This window comes from Chionomys nivalis, chromosome 6 (assembly GCF_950005125.1).
Source record: "Chionomys nivalis chromosome 6, mChiNiv1.1, whole genome shotgun sequence".
Lineage (NCBI taxonomy): Eukaryota > Metazoa > Chordata > Mammalia > Rodentia > Cricetidae > Chionomys > Chionomys nivalis.
Genome location: NC_080091.1, coordinates 97245837 through 97262192, shown reverse-complemented (window position 1 = coordinate 97262192; position 16356 = coordinate 97245837). Strand labels below are relative to the sequence as shown.

Below are 16356 nucleotides of genomic sequence, written 5' to 3'. Positions count from 1 at the left end.
CTTCATTTTGTCTCTCCAGTGGCCTTAGTAAATATACATCAACTAGTGTATGTTTAATTCAGGCGCCAAAGGATTAAGAAAGGTAGTCAGGAAAATGCAAAGGAAACTCAACAAAATGATGGCTTAATAAACTTGCCCTACTTCAAAACTCATATACTTCCCCAGACTGTTCCCTCCCATCACCCAGGTAGGAAAGACCAGCTAGAGCATTGCCTCTCGAACATGAGCTTTCTTGTTGCACCAGTGTTTGCTGGGACATCAAACATACCAGCCACAAACACGATCGTGATTCTAACCAGATCACCCAGAAGAGCAGCAAGATGCTTCTCTCTGCCCCAGGCCCCAAGGCTCCCAACTCAATAGGTCTGACGCTGAGCTTGAGGAATATTTCTGACAGTCTTCCTGGACCACTGAGGTTCACATCCAAGGCTGGCCTTCTTGCGGTACAAGCTTTTGGATGCCTGGGTCCATGTGTCTCCACATGCAGTGAACTGTTGCTTGCTGAACAGAGGAACATTTAAACAACTTGTTTCTGCCCTAAATGAGGTGTCACATTGTCCAGTATTCCCCTTCTTTCTGGAGCATTCTATACACATTGTTTATTCTTTCTGCCATGCTGTCCCCGTCAGGTTTTAAATAGGAAGGGTCATGAATCTGGCGTCAGTGGTGGTGACAGCATTCTTAGTTATGTCTCTGATATCTCTCTAGCACGTGAGCCCTGAGTATTTAGAGGTCAGGATTCGGTCTGGGGGGGGGGTGTACTTCCTAGGGTAGGTTTGGCATGAAGAACTGGGGCGGCATGAGGCTGAGGTACTCAGGTGCCCCTGGAATGAGGCCAAGACGATCTGACTCTTCAGCAACAGCCCTGCTGACAAGGAGCTCTGCACAGGCATGGACCGCTCCTTGTACATGCCTGTGTTTGACATAATTAGGAAACGACGCATTTAAACACCTACAAGCCAGGGCTTTGTTACAGCTCGCTTATCTGACATCTCTGGTGTTGTCCTCGCTTTCCCTCTCCCAGCCACAGACCGTGGCCTCCTAAGTGGGCTGCTGGGAGTAGCGAAGAGGACGCTGATCTAATGGAGACTTTCTTTCCAGAGTGTGACTGGAGTTGCAATGCTTGCAGCGGGCCTCTTCGGACAGACTGCCTGCAATGCATGGATGGCTATGTGCTCCAGGATGGCGTGTGCATGGGGCAGTGCTCACCGGGGCACTACCAGGATGCAGGCTTCTGTAAGCGTAAGTATCTGTCAGTGATCTCTGCAGAGCCCATGGCAAATTTCCATTTGGCTTCTCTGCTGGTCCTGGTTTCCTTCCCCAGGGCTATCTTTGTTGTCAGTGATGAGTCCCCTTCTCCTTTTCCTACACCCTAGCAGACGTACGCTAAAATCTGATGTCAGCATGACAACCATGGAGTTATATGCCCACACAAACATATTCGTGTCAATATTCTGGTTTCCTTAAACATTTAACAATCCTGTTCTCTAGATAGAACGCTTTGTATCCCTAGGAATTTGAACCAATGGAAAGACTGATAAATAATTATAATAAAAATAAACATTTGTCAATCATTTTAGTGTTCGTCTAGCATTTTCCACTGTGTGATCCAAACTTCTTGGGAAGAGTTGGGGACAATAGTTTCACTTCTGTTACGTAGGAAGAACATGGAGGTTTGCAGAGGTAGAGCGGCTTATCCCCAAGTCCTCGACCGATAGCTGTAGCAGTCGCAACCAGGCCCAGGGTCCCTAGTTCCTCCTGAACTGCTTTGACGGTGTATGGGGTCCTGCTGCTACCTGACCCTTCCCATAAGTGCCCAGAGCTCACTTGGAAACTACATGGATTCCTGTTGACTTAACTTCTACCTTCCAGGGTGCAACAGCCACTGTCTTCAGTGCCAGGGTCCCCATGAGTGCACAGGCTGCGAAGAGCCATTTCTCCTCTACCAAGCCCAGTGCATCCAAGAATGTGGGAAGGGATACTTTGCAGATCATGCAAAACACAAATGCACAGGTACCTTGAGTCTTTGCTGCGAGCTTTGGGAAGAACTCAGGTCAGCCAGTGTGTCACGTGCACTCACTCTCTCCAGTAACCAGGAGCGTCTCACACAGGCGCAGAATAGCGGTCGGGGAGCTTGGTCTAAGTAGTTGATAGCTTCCCATGTGTGTCTGCCAGGTGCTGGTTAAACAGAATAATATAGGAGTACAGGCCAATAATTCTCTCGCAGAAATCAATTCCATTCCTGAAGGTCTTTGTGGAAATGAAGCCAACATTTTATGGAATGCAAAGCTTTATATTGAATGGCCGTGTGGTATCCATTAAGAGTGGATCAGCCATATTGATATGGGCATAGAATTTTCAGCATGTAGACTAAATCATTCATGACCCCAATATTGATACTATAGCCTTGGAAGAATAGGATTTGGATGATAATTTAGTGAGAAATACTGGAGCTTTTAGGAGTAAACTGAAGCTAAACCCAAAGTCTTAACCTCCTTGTGCATGGGATTATCCCCGGAAAAAAAAATTCCCATTAGCATTCATTTCTATTGAAACCTGTTGCCCAGTGCACCCACAAGAAAGAATACTTGACATTTAATAATAATGTCATTAAGAAGCACAGAGAACTTGAGTCTTTGCTGAATGCTTTGGAAAGAACTCCTTGAGTTTTATGTTTTTCCGCGTTTTCTTCATCTGTAATATCTCATTTAATGTTCCCAATGGCTTGGTGAAATATGATAGACTGAAAGAATCCTGTTTTACAAGCATGAAGACAAAAGAGACTTTGAAGTGTTAAGGCAGCGTACTAAGCCCTAGATTTCTGATTCCTGTCCAGGACTCTTTACACGGTCCTACATAGCTTCACCATTTTAAATCCCAACTAAGAAGACAGAACAATTAGGCATGAAGCTCTCTGTCTTCTCAAAGGTATTAACTTGATCCAAAGCAGAAGTCCTGTGGGTCTTTCGAGAGCTAGCTCTCTAGATGTGGTTAACACTACTGTCACTATTCCTGTTCTCAGGCGACAGAGCCAAGGTGTGGTGGAACAGTTGAGCCCTCCTGGTATGCCTGACATTGTAAAATCAGATTGTAATGCTTGTGGTCCTCCCAGCTACTGTCTATATTAGGTTCCATTTCTACCCTCATTGTTAAGAACCTTGCCGCCCAGATTGTAAAAGACACTTGTCCAGGGTCACAGCTGGTAAGAGGTAGGGGAGGAATGATACCCCCAGAGGAGCAGATGCTCTTAGTCTCTCTAAACACCGCCTCTTACGAGTCAGTAAGCCTTTTAGAACATCCGTCCGTATGCGGCGTTCTTTAGATGACATTGCATAAATTGAGTTGTAGACCTCGTGATTCTGTTTTCTCCGGAGGGGAAACCAGCTCCCTATGAATATCAGCAGGGAAACTGCATTCTCTTTGGTTGCAATGAGGGGGCCATTTATTTGTTGTAGTCCCTTTATTTCCCTGTGTGGTCCGACCGGGCGCCGTGGCTTGGCTGTGCCTTACTTGTGTCTTCTCTTTGGCAGCCTGTCCTCAGGGATGCTTGCAGTGCAGCCACCAAGACCGGTGTCACTTATGTGGCCACGGCTTCTTTCTGAAGAGTGGTCTCTGCATGCCCGCCTGTGTCCCCGGTTTCTCTGGTCACTTGTCTAATGAAACCTGTGCTGGTAAGTCCATCTCTGCTGGACGTACGGTCTGGTGATGTGAGCAGTCATTTCTCCGTGCAAATGATGGGTCTCCAGATCCAGTTGACACCTGTCATGTGCAACTCAACATCCTGCAGGGCAGAACCCCCTGGTGCTACATAAGGCGCTATTTGTAGAACATAGGCAGTTAGGAAAACCTAACTCTTAATTTCTTTGATCTTGGGATGAAAAAAAAAGGGGGGGATCTGTGCCTTAAAAGTCTTAACAATCAGAGAAGGAATTTGGTATAGGCTTAGGTGTGTTCTTGAATTGCAGCGATGCTTTAGGGAAGCACGTATAGATTGCATGTCTAATGCATTGTTTGTGTTCGTGTAAACTTGTTTAGCTAATTCTGCCGAGGTACCGTGGTGCATCTTTCATGCACACGGTGGAGAGAAGTTCTAAATGAATCATGGAGGAGGAGACTGTTCCATTAACTGCAGGTGTTTGAAGTCAATTGATTGGAAGGGTCTCTGTTAGGAGCAATCTCTTCCAACACAGAACAGACATCTCTCTTTAAAAAGCAAAGAGAAATGAATTTAAATTCAGCCCAATTGTGAACTCTGTGTTTTTTAGGCATATAAAGCTTGAGAGTTCTACCAGGGCCTGGAGTTCCCTCGGGTTAATTAGTCAATAATATGAGGGCTCTTTTGGTTTTGTTTGGACAGTGTCGGGGATTGAACCTGGGGCTTCATGCATACTAGGCTAGTAGTCTACCCTTGAGCCACGACCCCAGCACTGGCACAGGGCATTTTTTTTTTTTTTTGTGACAGCCAAACATGTAGTCTATCTCCACATTTTTGATCTCTAAAGATATTAGACCTTTTTAAAAAGAAAAATGACCCATCTCTGGCCTCCTTTATTGGAATTTTCCTGGGAACCACAAGCGCTTGTAAGTTAGCTTAAGACTCTTGGGATACCCCACATGTCAGCTTGTGAGGATGGATTTCACTTTCATTAAAATAATTTTATGTAGCAGTCACTCCCGTGAAACTTGGCATTCCCACATTGTCCTCTGTGACCCAGTTGTCGAAGGGAACACTGCCAGCTAGAGACCTTGACAAAATACCTTGCAGTAGGGAGGATCAATTCTACATCCTTGCTGAGGATCCTAATTCATCAGATGTTCCGTGTGGACAGACAATCAAAATCTTTTGGCACTGTGTATGTTCTGCCCAGGAATTCTGACTCTGAACCATTCCTCTGTGGATTCGCTGCAGCTCTTCTAGGAACGGCGTCAGACACCTGCCTCCACTTACTCTTGCTGGATCCGATGTGCCAAGGGTGTCAGGGAAAGACGTGGCTTTCAAACCTGCCAGTCCATTAGTATTGCCCGGAGAGTCTATAAAATTAATGAGATCCATCTCAGAACATCTAATTCAGAATCTTCCGCAGTTCAGCCCAAGTGTCCCTATTATTATAAAATATCCCTATATGCACCCTTGTTTGAGTTACTAAGACATAACACGTACAAAATATCTATCCTTTAAATTATATTGCCTAGTGATTTTCTTTAGTACATTCACAAAGTTGTGTGACAGTCATTAATATCTAATTCCGGAATATTTTCATCAGCCTAAAAGAGAACTTTATAACCCTTAACAGTCTTAGTTTCCTGTCTCGCCAGCCTCTGCTGATCTCTAATTTGCCTTCGGTCTTTGCAGATTCGCCTATGCTAGACATCTCCCATCAATAGAATCACACAGCACATACATAGCCTTTCATGTCTGGCTTCCACATCTAGCTGAATGTCAGAGTGTATCCAGGTTACAGCCTGCATCAGTATAGCATTCCATTCCATTTTTATGGCTACTATAACTATGTTTTATAGATATACCACATTCTTTTGATCTGTTTACTTCTTCGCCTCTGTTTCTATTTGTTGTTAGTACTGAATATTGAACCCATACTTGGTAGGCAGGCACTATTACTGAACCACATATCCAGCCTTTGTTTATCTTTTTATTAATTGTCTCTTCAATTTACCTATTTTGAGCAGTGTTGCTATGAACATCCACAGGCAAGTCTTTGTGTAGGCATATTCTTATAGTTCTCCATGGCATCTGCTTGTAGTACTGTTGGGGCACATGGTCACTATGTTTTATTGAGGAACTGACTATATTTCTAAATGATTGCACTATTTCCCATACTTACTAACTAGTGAGAATTCTAATTTCTTCATGTCTTGCCAGCAATTATTATTATCTATCCTAAGAGAGAGGAAGTGCCATATAATTGAGGTTTTGATTTTCATTTTGGTAACTTATGTTGGATGCCCGCTTGCGTGATTATTGGCCTTTGTGTGTAGATCTTTACAGAAAAACTTATTCAATTTCTTATGCATTTTTAGTTTGTCCTTCATTGTTGAGATATTAAAACCTGTTATATATCCTAGATACAAGTCTGTATCTGATATATAGATACAAATCCCCCAGATTGAGGATTTACATTTTCTCTCATTCTAGGGGTTGTCTTTTATATTGGTGTTTTTAAGGACAAATGTTTTAAATTTAATGATTCCAATTAATTTATTTTTTTCTTTTGTATCTTATACAGTTTTGCTGTACCCAAGCAATAATTGCTAGCTTATTTTTTTTTAATTTATTTCTATGTTGTCTTCCAACGAGTTTGCACTCTAACTCTATGTCTAGGCTCTAGTGTCCTCATGCGTCCAGATGAGACTCCTTGGGGTAGGCGGATGCTGGAGTTGAAGAATAGCCCAGATGTCCTCTGTGTGCCTCTGAATTAGCACTAAAGTCCCATTTCCTTACAATAAATACTTGGAATCCAATTCGTGACGATGACAGGCCTGACCTTTGGGTTCATTCATTTTCTAGACAAAATGTACACTCCAAGTCTTCACGTGAATGGCACCTTGACCCTTGGTATCGGTTCAATGAAGCCCCTGGACTTTTCTCTCCTGAACGTCCAACACCAGGACGGCAGAGTGGAAGACCTGCTGTTCCATGTTGTCAGCACGCCCACCAATGGCCAGCTGCTGCTCTCGAGAAACGGCAAAGAGGTCCAGCTGGAAAAGGCCGGCCACTTTAGCTGGGAAGACGTCAATGCAAATGAAGTACGCTTTGTCCACAGCAGAGAGAAGCCCAGGTGAGCCAGCCAGCCCTGCTCTGCGCCTGCTCTCTCCTTCCTTCTCAGCCCGCCCACCTCCACCCTCCTTCTTAATAACCACCCCTTCCCACTGGGAAAGATCGATACTCCACAATGCTTCTAGCTGCCTGTCAACCTTCCCTCGTAATTGCTTCGAGAGTATGCTTCTGTTTGAGGCATTTTCATTTTATCACGTAATTATGGGTAATTCTCTGGTGTGACAGGAAAATTCTGAGTATAATTACCCAGGTTTTTGGCCCCACAGAAAGAAAACTTGTTACATAGCCAGATGCTGGAGTTGCTTCCTCCGCACGAGGGCAATGCTAGGACGTCATGGGCAGGCAAAGGATGGAAGACTGGTTTGTCAAAGTGCCCTTTGACCCCTGGAATTTGGGGAGAAAACTTGTAGTCACATTTGACTATTTATTATCCTCTTTATGGGATTAATTGTGGCTAATTTCTAGGTGTGATCCAGTTTTCCCCGGGTGCTGCATACATTTCTGGCTGTCTTCCCTACCCCGACTGACACTTGCTTCTGGAATACATTAACAGGAACCCAAGCAAATATAGCATTATAATTAACAAAGTCAATCTACTAAGCAGAAAGCACAGAATGTACCCCCAAAGATTAGCCTCTTGTGTTCTCCATCACCTTGCTCTGCTTCGTTAGCCCAGATAACTCACCATAGACTGTGTGTGCACAAGGTATTGAAGCCCATGAAACAGGGATAGGACACGTCTGAATATTTCCTACTGCCCAAACTAAACATGGGTGTTTCTCTTCTTACTTTTATCCATTGGTTGGTGGAGATTTAGGCTAAAAGTTATCTAAGAAGAATGATGGAAATTTTTCTATCATCATTCAGAGTTGATGATTTCAGTGATCTGCGCAGATTGTATCGCAGGAGCAAGAACAACTAACATTTACTGAGCTCGCGTGGAGCCAGGAATCATGTTAGGCATTCCATGCGAGCTGTGTAAATTATGTTCCCATTCTACAGCCTGAAGAACCTGAGTAACAAGTCCAGAGCTGGTCCTCCAAGCCGACACTCTCCATGCCTTCAGCTATGACGATTTCTGCTTCCTTACTATTCTAGTGTTAACAGACTTGCTCTAGTCCTTGAAGGGTGGGGTTAGTGCACAGCAAGCACACACTGCTGTGCAGTGTTGTGCCATCCAGTCATTCCCCAAATCCTTCTCTACCACCTAAGCTTATATTGGATGAAAGTATAAGCCTCGTTCTTAAGTATCTGCATCTCTCCCCACACACACCCTCTCTTGCACACATACGCATGCATACATGTATGTACACACATACCACATTCACAGAGCTACACAAACTCTTGAGTCTGGGCCCATTTGCCTTGAAGTCATTTGTGGAAAAATGCAAAGTTCCCTAGACAACCGAAGTTAAGCTTCTTGTCTATTTAATTTTCTCCACACCTCACCTAATTTCTTGCAGAATTAGTTTTGCACTCTTAAATGGGATAAAACTCAGCAATTTGGGATTTTTTGCAGTACTCTTTCCTGGGATGAATATCCATTTAAATATTGCATTTTCTTTATCTAAAAAAATTTTAAAAATGACAAAAATAATAAAATGAAATGGGAGAGACACATAAAGCATAAAATCATTTGTCTCTTGATGAAGCAAAAAGAGCCAGTCTGACATACATGTGTATGTTTCTTTGTCTTCATGAAAGCACTGGCCATGATCAAGATAAGAATTCTTGAGAATTGAGTCCTTTTGGGCTTAGATACTCTTGTGTCGTAAGAGCCAGTCTGTAGGTGTAGCCAGAGCAACTGTGAGGAACTGAGATACTGAGCACTCCTAGTGCCCCCAGTTCGTGCAGTTCATTGTCCCCCTTTCTTTCATGCTGCTGATTCGATTCGTCACGTCCTTCTTAAGCTTTGAGGTGGGATTGTGGAACAGCAAGATTGAAATAGGATGGAAAGTGAATGGGAGGAAGAACTTGAAAAAAGAGCAGTAAGGTCTCCAATGCTTAGTACTCACAACTAGAATCCCCAGTCGGTGAAATTCTGTTTAAAGGTGTTCTGTTCCTTGAGTGTATACAATGTGTATACAGTGTATACAATGTTGTTAAAAACAGTTCCATCAACCCTACTCTGGTCTTCTTTTAAAAAAAAAAAAATAGTTGCTTCTTTCATCTCTGTCTCTGGGAGCTATGATCTGGTTTTTCCCTCATAGTTTTACCCTTTTAAAAATGTCATGTGACTGGAAACACAACATGTATGTTTTGTTTCTGCAGTTGCTTTCTGGATCCACTCACATATTTCAGGCATGAGTAGTTGGTTCCAAGTATACCTTTCAAAGAACCTTTAAAAATGGACCCCCAAATCGACCAAAATCTATAATCTCCTATAATGTGTTGACCACACATTTTGCCAGTCTGCAGTGAGCTGTGCTTGGCTGGTCAGTGAAGACAAACAAGTCTGCCTTCCCTCCTAACAGGGCCTGAAGCTATTAGACATCTGGGGTAGGAAGTCAGCCCACAGCAGACTGAGGCTTCACTGGGTCTTTTTGATTACAAGTAGTAGAAATAAATTTTGACTAAGCAAAATAAACAATAAGACTACCCTGACATTGCAGAGGTGGCTCATACCTCAACGACATTAAGAGCAATTGCTCCAAAGTAAGTTCAGGAGCTAGAACTAGAAAACGGAAGTAGGACTGAGGTCTTGCCCCATGTCTGCTCACGGGTGTCATCTGCCTCCTTCCTACAGATGGGCATGTTCCATATTCTCCTCAACGTACTAGTTGATGACCCATGATCAAATGATCAGGCTGCCTCTTGGCTAACAGACTACTCCCAATTTTTCAGAGCTGACCCAGTTATCCCTTCTTAGCTGTATCCACAGTAAACAGGTTTAAGGAGCGGGTAGGAAGCTAGAAATAGCATTTTGCAGCCCAGTACTTCAAACACTGTTGGGGCCCACTTACAAGAATTTGGAAGAAGTGTGCATCGCTGGGCTAAAGATGTCCTTGAAAGATGGTGAAGCTCTACGATTCCTTTCCATTCTTCAGTTTAACTGTTATCTAACCTGTTTAACCACCACAACCAATCTAGTCCAACAAGTAGTTTTACTGGTGTGTGTGTTTGTGTGTTCATTTTTAGAAAATATGAAGCCAAACTGTGTTTTTTGTTTTTTTTTTTTTAAAGACATGGTTTCTCTGTGTGGTCCTGGGTGTTCTGGAACTAGCTGTCTGGCAATGAGTTCAGAGATCTAGCTGCCTCATTAATATTAATGGGATTAAAGGCATTCTTCAACATGCCCGGCTTCGGTTGTGTTATTTTTATGTTACAGTGAGATCTTAGAACACAGTAATTGCAGAAGTATGTTATTTTGTGTGCATGTGGAGGGTTGTGAGTATGAATGATTTCAGGGACATACGTGTCGCAGCACACATGTGAAGGTCACAGGATGACTTTCACGGTCAATTGTCTTCTGTCATGAGATTTGAGGAGCTGAGGTTATCAGGTTTGCATAGCAAATGCTTTTACCCACTGAGCCACCCAGCAAGACCCATGAGGAAGATTTTTAACCAGTTTTATCTTTGGTACTTTCTGTTTACAGTGAAGATACTGTATTACTGTAATGATTTGATTTAAATTATTGTAGGACTACAGCTTGAAGATATTTTAATCCTTTTCTTTCTAAAAACTAATGTCATGATCATGTTCTCTTCTTTCTCCCTTGGGGCCTCCCTTAGAAAAGGCTACTTTTCCTTGAAAATTAGTGACCAGCAATTCTTCTCTGAGCCACAGCTGATCAACATACACGCCTTTTCAACTCAGGTAATAAAAATGCCCAACAATGTATAAGGTGACGTGCCCAATGGTCCTCAAGAACAGCTCCGGAGATTCTGAACCTTTAACAAAAATGGTTGAGCTGAGGTGATGTTCTCACAATTTTACCATGAAATAACATTTGGTTTACTTTTAGTTCTTTGGATGATAGCACTGACAGTAATAATTTCTTCTCTTGCATCTCTGCCCCGTGTAAATTTCACGTGGTTCTGAGTGGAATTGCCGGCCAACCCTGTGAGGTAGTGTCAGTTTGCAGATGCAAAAACAAAGGGACTGGAAATCCGCTACATTTTCCGGAGTGACCTAGTTAATAAAAGTCAAGTTTGTGTCTGGAGATTTGGCCTCACAGTCTGTGTTCTAGACGGTGGCCTGTTGGCACTGTGATGAACTGAACTTGAAGCTGGACCCGCAAAATAGCTTAAAACTGCCCCAGTTGTTAATGTTTTCCTTGTTCTTAGGTCGTTTATTTTCTCTCCACAGCCCCTCTCAGGGGTGTAATAGTTACAGTGCTTAGAGCATGCTGTTAGGAATCTACTTAAAGGAAGTGTCATTGTGGTCAAGAGCAAACAGAGACCCGAGGAAATCATTGAAGAAACAAGGAAATTCAAGAAAATGGCCCTTGACGTTCATGTCTCCACACTGACTTGAGAGGTTGTATTTCCAGATCGATAATCCATATAGAGGGACTGAATAAGTGAAATATACAAAAGAATAAACACACCACAGACACACGCACGCACTCATAGCTATTGAATTTTCACTTGGATGCTGTGATTAGTCTGAAGGATACTCTAGTTTTACATATTTATCTCGGCCCACTGAACAGCAAGATGGGAGATATCATTTTCAGAGACCAGATACCAAATACCGAGACCTCATATCTTCTGTCCCAAAACTGACCATAGACTGTAACAACAGAAGCTTAAGGCAGAAGTGACTGCCGAGTGATGGTGACACCTGCCTCCTCTTAATGACACGGCCACATCAGAGGTGCTGTCCTAGGGGAGATTAGAAACTGGGCCTAAAGTCAGTACGTAAAGCTAACACATGTAACTCTGTAAACACGGGCCATCTTGAGGCTCAATGCCTTAGATGTTCTTTAGTTCTTAAATTCAGATGTCTTGATTTTGCTTTTTGTATCTAGGCTAATGCAGTCTGGCCAATGAAAGATCTGAGATAGATACTGACAAACAGCCTTCTTTTCTGAGATGCTGGGCTTTGTTTGTTTCTCCATGGTCAGGGGGACAAATAACAATATCATGTTTTAGTTTTTTTTATTCATTTGTATGATGCACTTTGATCAATTTAACGTTTTAAGGATGGACTTTTAGAAAGAAATTTAACTTCTTTTTGTTATTTTAAGTATGTATATCGTTGTCATCTTGACCCTCAGGTCTTCTCATGTAACTTGATTTGATATGTTATTTTTGTAAGATTTTTTTTTTAAATATCATCCTTGGCCTCTCTTTATTTCTCTGCACAGACTTACACACAGTGTGAGAGTTCTCTCTCACCTGAGAATACTGAGTAGCTGTGTCATATATGATGATTATAGTGATGTATAGTTACATATTATGATGGATGATTGTGACTTCCAGGAGACCAGGAGAGGGGCGCTTGTGTGGTTTTAAAAGCCATTTGGGTTAAAGAAGATGAGTGTTGAGGAAAATCCTAAACAGTTCTACTTCAAACATAAAAACTAACATAACATAATATATCATTTGCCTTGACTTCTGGCCTGATATCTCTCTCTCTCTCTCTCTCTCTCTTTCTCTCTCTCTCTCTCTCTCTCTCTCTCTCTCTCTCCTCCCTATCTTCCTCCTTCCCTCCCTCCATGTGTATGGTGGGGGATGGGGGTATATTTTTCTGTGGTTCCTTAACTTTTCTCTTTGTGAAGGAACATATATCTTCTTTCTAAAGTAACAGGAGCAAGCAGACAGTTCTTAGGAGAACATCCTAACCTTTGCTGTGTTAGCAGAATCAAATGAATTGGGCAGGTGGTTGTCTTACCAGGCCATGGTCTTGGATCTTATATGACTTTATAAGCTAAATTGGGGTGGGGCTCTGCCAGGACATGGATGGAAGTGGAAAAACGTTGCTTACCGAGAAGGCCAAGTAATAGCATGGATTCAGAGGGCGGAGTTATGCCACGGCGTCAGCTTGTTTCCGTGTGGCCTAGAGTGAAGTGTTCTCTCCCAAACTCAAGGCCCAGAATCACATACATATCTATTGGATTCAGGCATCTGATTTTGTTTCCTGACACTGAGCCGTGTTCTTGTGCTAATGCAGGGGGTGTGGTTCAATCCAAGATGGCCAAGAAATTAGAAACCCAGAAATAAGTAGCACATGCAGATTGCATTGTATCGATACTGTGGTTTTGAAGTGACTTGAGAAACCTCTGGAATCCAAAGGCATGGAATAACCCCTATCATTATGGCCCACCATACCTCTGACAAATAACTTTTTCACGGAATAGTTGACACTTTCATGATTTTCGTAAAGCCGTTCAGTCGGGTTAGCACACTGCTGTCTTGTCCTGCATTAACCTACTAAATGGCTCTTCTTCCTGCTTTCCTCCAACTCCGCAGGCCCCCTATGTGCTGAGAAATGAGGTTCTCCACATCAGCAAAGGCGAGCAGGCAGCCATCACCACCCAGCTGCTTGACATCCGGGATGATGACAACCCTCAGGATGTGGTCGTGAATGTGCTTGATCCTCCGCTTCATGGCCAATTGCTCCAGACGCTTCCAGCCCCGGCGGCCCCCATCTATCAGTTCCATCTGGATGAGCTCTCCAGGGGTCTCCTCCTCTATGCTCACGATGGCTCAGATAGCACATCTGATGTTGTAGTCTTGCAGGCCAATGATGGACACTCCTTCCAAAATATACTGTTCCGCGTGAAGAATGTGCCCAAGGTAGGTGTCACCCCTAGAGTTAGTTTCCTTGTGTCTACCTATTAAGGTTGACTCTTAGAACTATTTTGGCAATCCTCGTAAAGTTAGGCTATGATGACGTACTCATTTGTTTGTTCCAGCAGTCTATTAATAGGTGCTGATTAAGTATCTCATACATGAGGTCAGTCTAGTTTAATAGGTCCACTGCTGATCTGAGAAGATTCTCCATTGGCCTGCAGCCACAGAACTATGGTATCACTCTCCTCTTGTCTCCTGCCTGGCCATGATCGTGGGGATCAAGGCATGTCTGTTTATGTGTGTTCTTCCACGGCCCATATACTAAGAAGCTCACTGTCTTGCTATTGAAGGTAATGAGAAGGAGGAAGTTCAGACATTCTATTAGCCAAGCTGAAGGAAGGTGAAAGAATGTGAAGAAACTGTCGGAAGCCACAGCAGTTGTCCTGAGCCACAGGGACCTGCTTCCCATTCTGAGTTACCAGCATGGCGCCTGTGTATGATCTTGCCATGTCCATGAGCTCCTGTGGTATTAGCTGCTTCACTTACACTTCATGTTGTTCCATTAGTCACCTTGCTTCTTTTATGATGGTCCCATTCTAACAATAATACTCATAAAACCATGGGTTTCATGCAGAATTGTACCCTCACTGAATTGTTAAATAAATACATAGCCATTCTGTATAGTTTTGTCCATGTCCTTCACAGAATGTTCTAGGACACTGCAGCTGGGATGTTTGTCACACCTCAGGAGATGCTGAGCTAACCTGTTCAGGAGCAAACACTCCTGCCTGCATTTCTCAAAGCGTGTTCAGTGGAGGGCCTTCCCATAGTCTCACCGCTAGCAGTCCTTTCCCATGGCAGTACCTCTAGAAACCTGAAGTCGTTTTCGATTTTCATTCTAAATATCACCACCCACGGAGATAGTATTAATGATTAGCTAAAGAAAGATTTTCTTAGGACAGTTTAAAATTGCTTGCCGTTTTCTTACCAATGATCAGTCAAGGCAGGTGATGTTGTCCTAAGACAGGCAATGTCTGAGTCTCATATGTGCTGACTTGCTCCTGCTGAAAGCAGTGATGGAGGCCTGAGAGAGAAGAGATGTGGTCCTGAGAGAGAAGAGATGTGGTCCTGAGAGAGAAGAGATGTGGTCCTGAGAGAGAAGAGATGTGGTCCTGAGAGAGAAGAGATGGAGGCCTGAAAGAGATGAAGTCTGGGGAGTCTGAGTGTGTAGCACAGCTTTCAGGTGGCCACCTTGTAGCTAAATTTAATTATCACCTTCTCATGGACACCTGTGGAAATGAGGTTCGGTTCTTGTAGTGTGAATTCTAATTGTTCTTAAAAACCCAGAGTCAGATATTTAGGGGGTGAAAGCTGAAAGCTCAGAGAAGCAGAGCACCCAGCCACTAGTTCTTAGCTCTATGAAATCCTCCGACTGAATGGGATTCTTGTCTCTACAAGAGACTGGATGCTGTCTCAGAGACCTCAGACTGAACTGCAAGCTCCTGTCTCCTCCCGCCTTATATTCCGCTCTCCACCTGGCCATATTACTTCCTGTCTTTACCTCTTTAGTGCTGGGATTCAAGGCATGTGATCCCAAGTGCTGGGATCAAAGGTATGAGCTGTTTCTCTTTTAGACTGATTCAATCTCTTGTAGCTCAGAGTGGACTTGAACTTACAGAGATACATCTGCCTCTGCCTTGCAGTTGCTGGGATTAATGGTGTGTGCCACTATTGCCTGGCCTCTGTGGCTAACTAGTGTGGCTAGCTCAGCACTCTGATCTTCGGGCAAGCTTTATTTGTCACAGCACATACTAAACATCCCTACAGGTTTTAGTGAGATGGACTCTCACTGGAGATGGATAGAGATAGACACAGAAGGTTTTCTTCTCCTCCCTCTTGGTTTCCTTCCAAAGCCCACAGTGGGTTTCAGTGCGGCTCTTACCAGCGACTCTCATATCACGGCTTCAGTCTGTGTTTGGAGCTCAGCCCCACTAATTGCACAATTTTGTACAAGACAGTGTAAGATGAAAGGGCATTTCTAGAGTTTTCCCTGCTTTGACTACCAAAGCAAAACAAAGAAAAATAGAATTTAATTCGCAAGGGGGTAGGGGACACAGAGCACAGATTTTGAATTCCTTGCAAGCCCTACACCTTGTGAGCCCTGTAGTGCATTCCTGGGTCCGCTGCTGATTCCTGGAAAGTGAGTTCAAGTGGCACCCTTTGTCCCTCCACCTTCCCATCCCAGCATCTCCTAGAGTACTGTTGTTTGAGCCAGGCAGTGGCATGCAACCATGCATCAGAACTGTGGCCCCGGTGGCCTGGGCCTCGGCATCATCAGTGTGCTAATAAAAATTTGGCCATATCCATGATTATAGTATGCAAGTATCTACTACTTTTCCTTTTAGGAATTAAAATGTTTCCTTGCACCTTTTCTCTGGGTTTTTTATCCTGCCCTACTGGAAGGCTAGAGTGTTGGTTGTGTGGCCTCATTGTTTCTAAAGGAAATTATAGCATGAGTAGAAAGGCTTTTTGTTTGTTTGTTTTTAACATTTACTAGACACTAAAATTGGGTGTGAATTATCTCTTGAATCTTCCTGTTCATTCTGTGGTGTTTGTACAATTATCTCGAATTTACCGAAGGAGGACACTAAAACAAAAAGAGATCTAGAAATAATCATTTTCACAAAGGTTTTCAACACTGGAGCTAAGATTTTGTTTCAAGTCTGCCTGCCTCCCACACTCAGTCAGGATGCTCTCTCACTCTGGCCTCTAGCTTTCAATACTTTAGGCATATGGAGTCCCATTCCCTTGATGGAT

The 16356-nt window shown here is 43.3% G+C and overlaps 1 protein-coding gene across 1 annotated transcript in view; it reads left to right on the top strand.

The window, feature by feature from the left end:
- Window positions 1-16356, top strand: part of Fras1 (Fraser extracellular matrix complex subunit 1) — a 350600-nt gene that overhangs the window by 209314 nt on the left and 124930 nt on the right. The window contains exons 23-28 of the mRNA XM_057772897.1: window positions 1102-1242; window positions 1873-2013; window positions 3531-3671; window positions 6527-6797; window positions 10531-10615; window positions 13216-13542. Of these exons, the coding sequence (XP_057628880.1) occupies window positions 1102-1242; window positions 1873-2013; window positions 3531-3671; window positions 6527-6797; window positions 10531-10615; window positions 13216-13542 (1106 nt within the window). The remainder of the gene's footprint in view (window positions 1-1101; window positions 1243-1872; window positions 2014-3530; window positions 3672-6526; window positions 6798-10530; window positions 10616-13215; window positions 13543-16356) is intronic.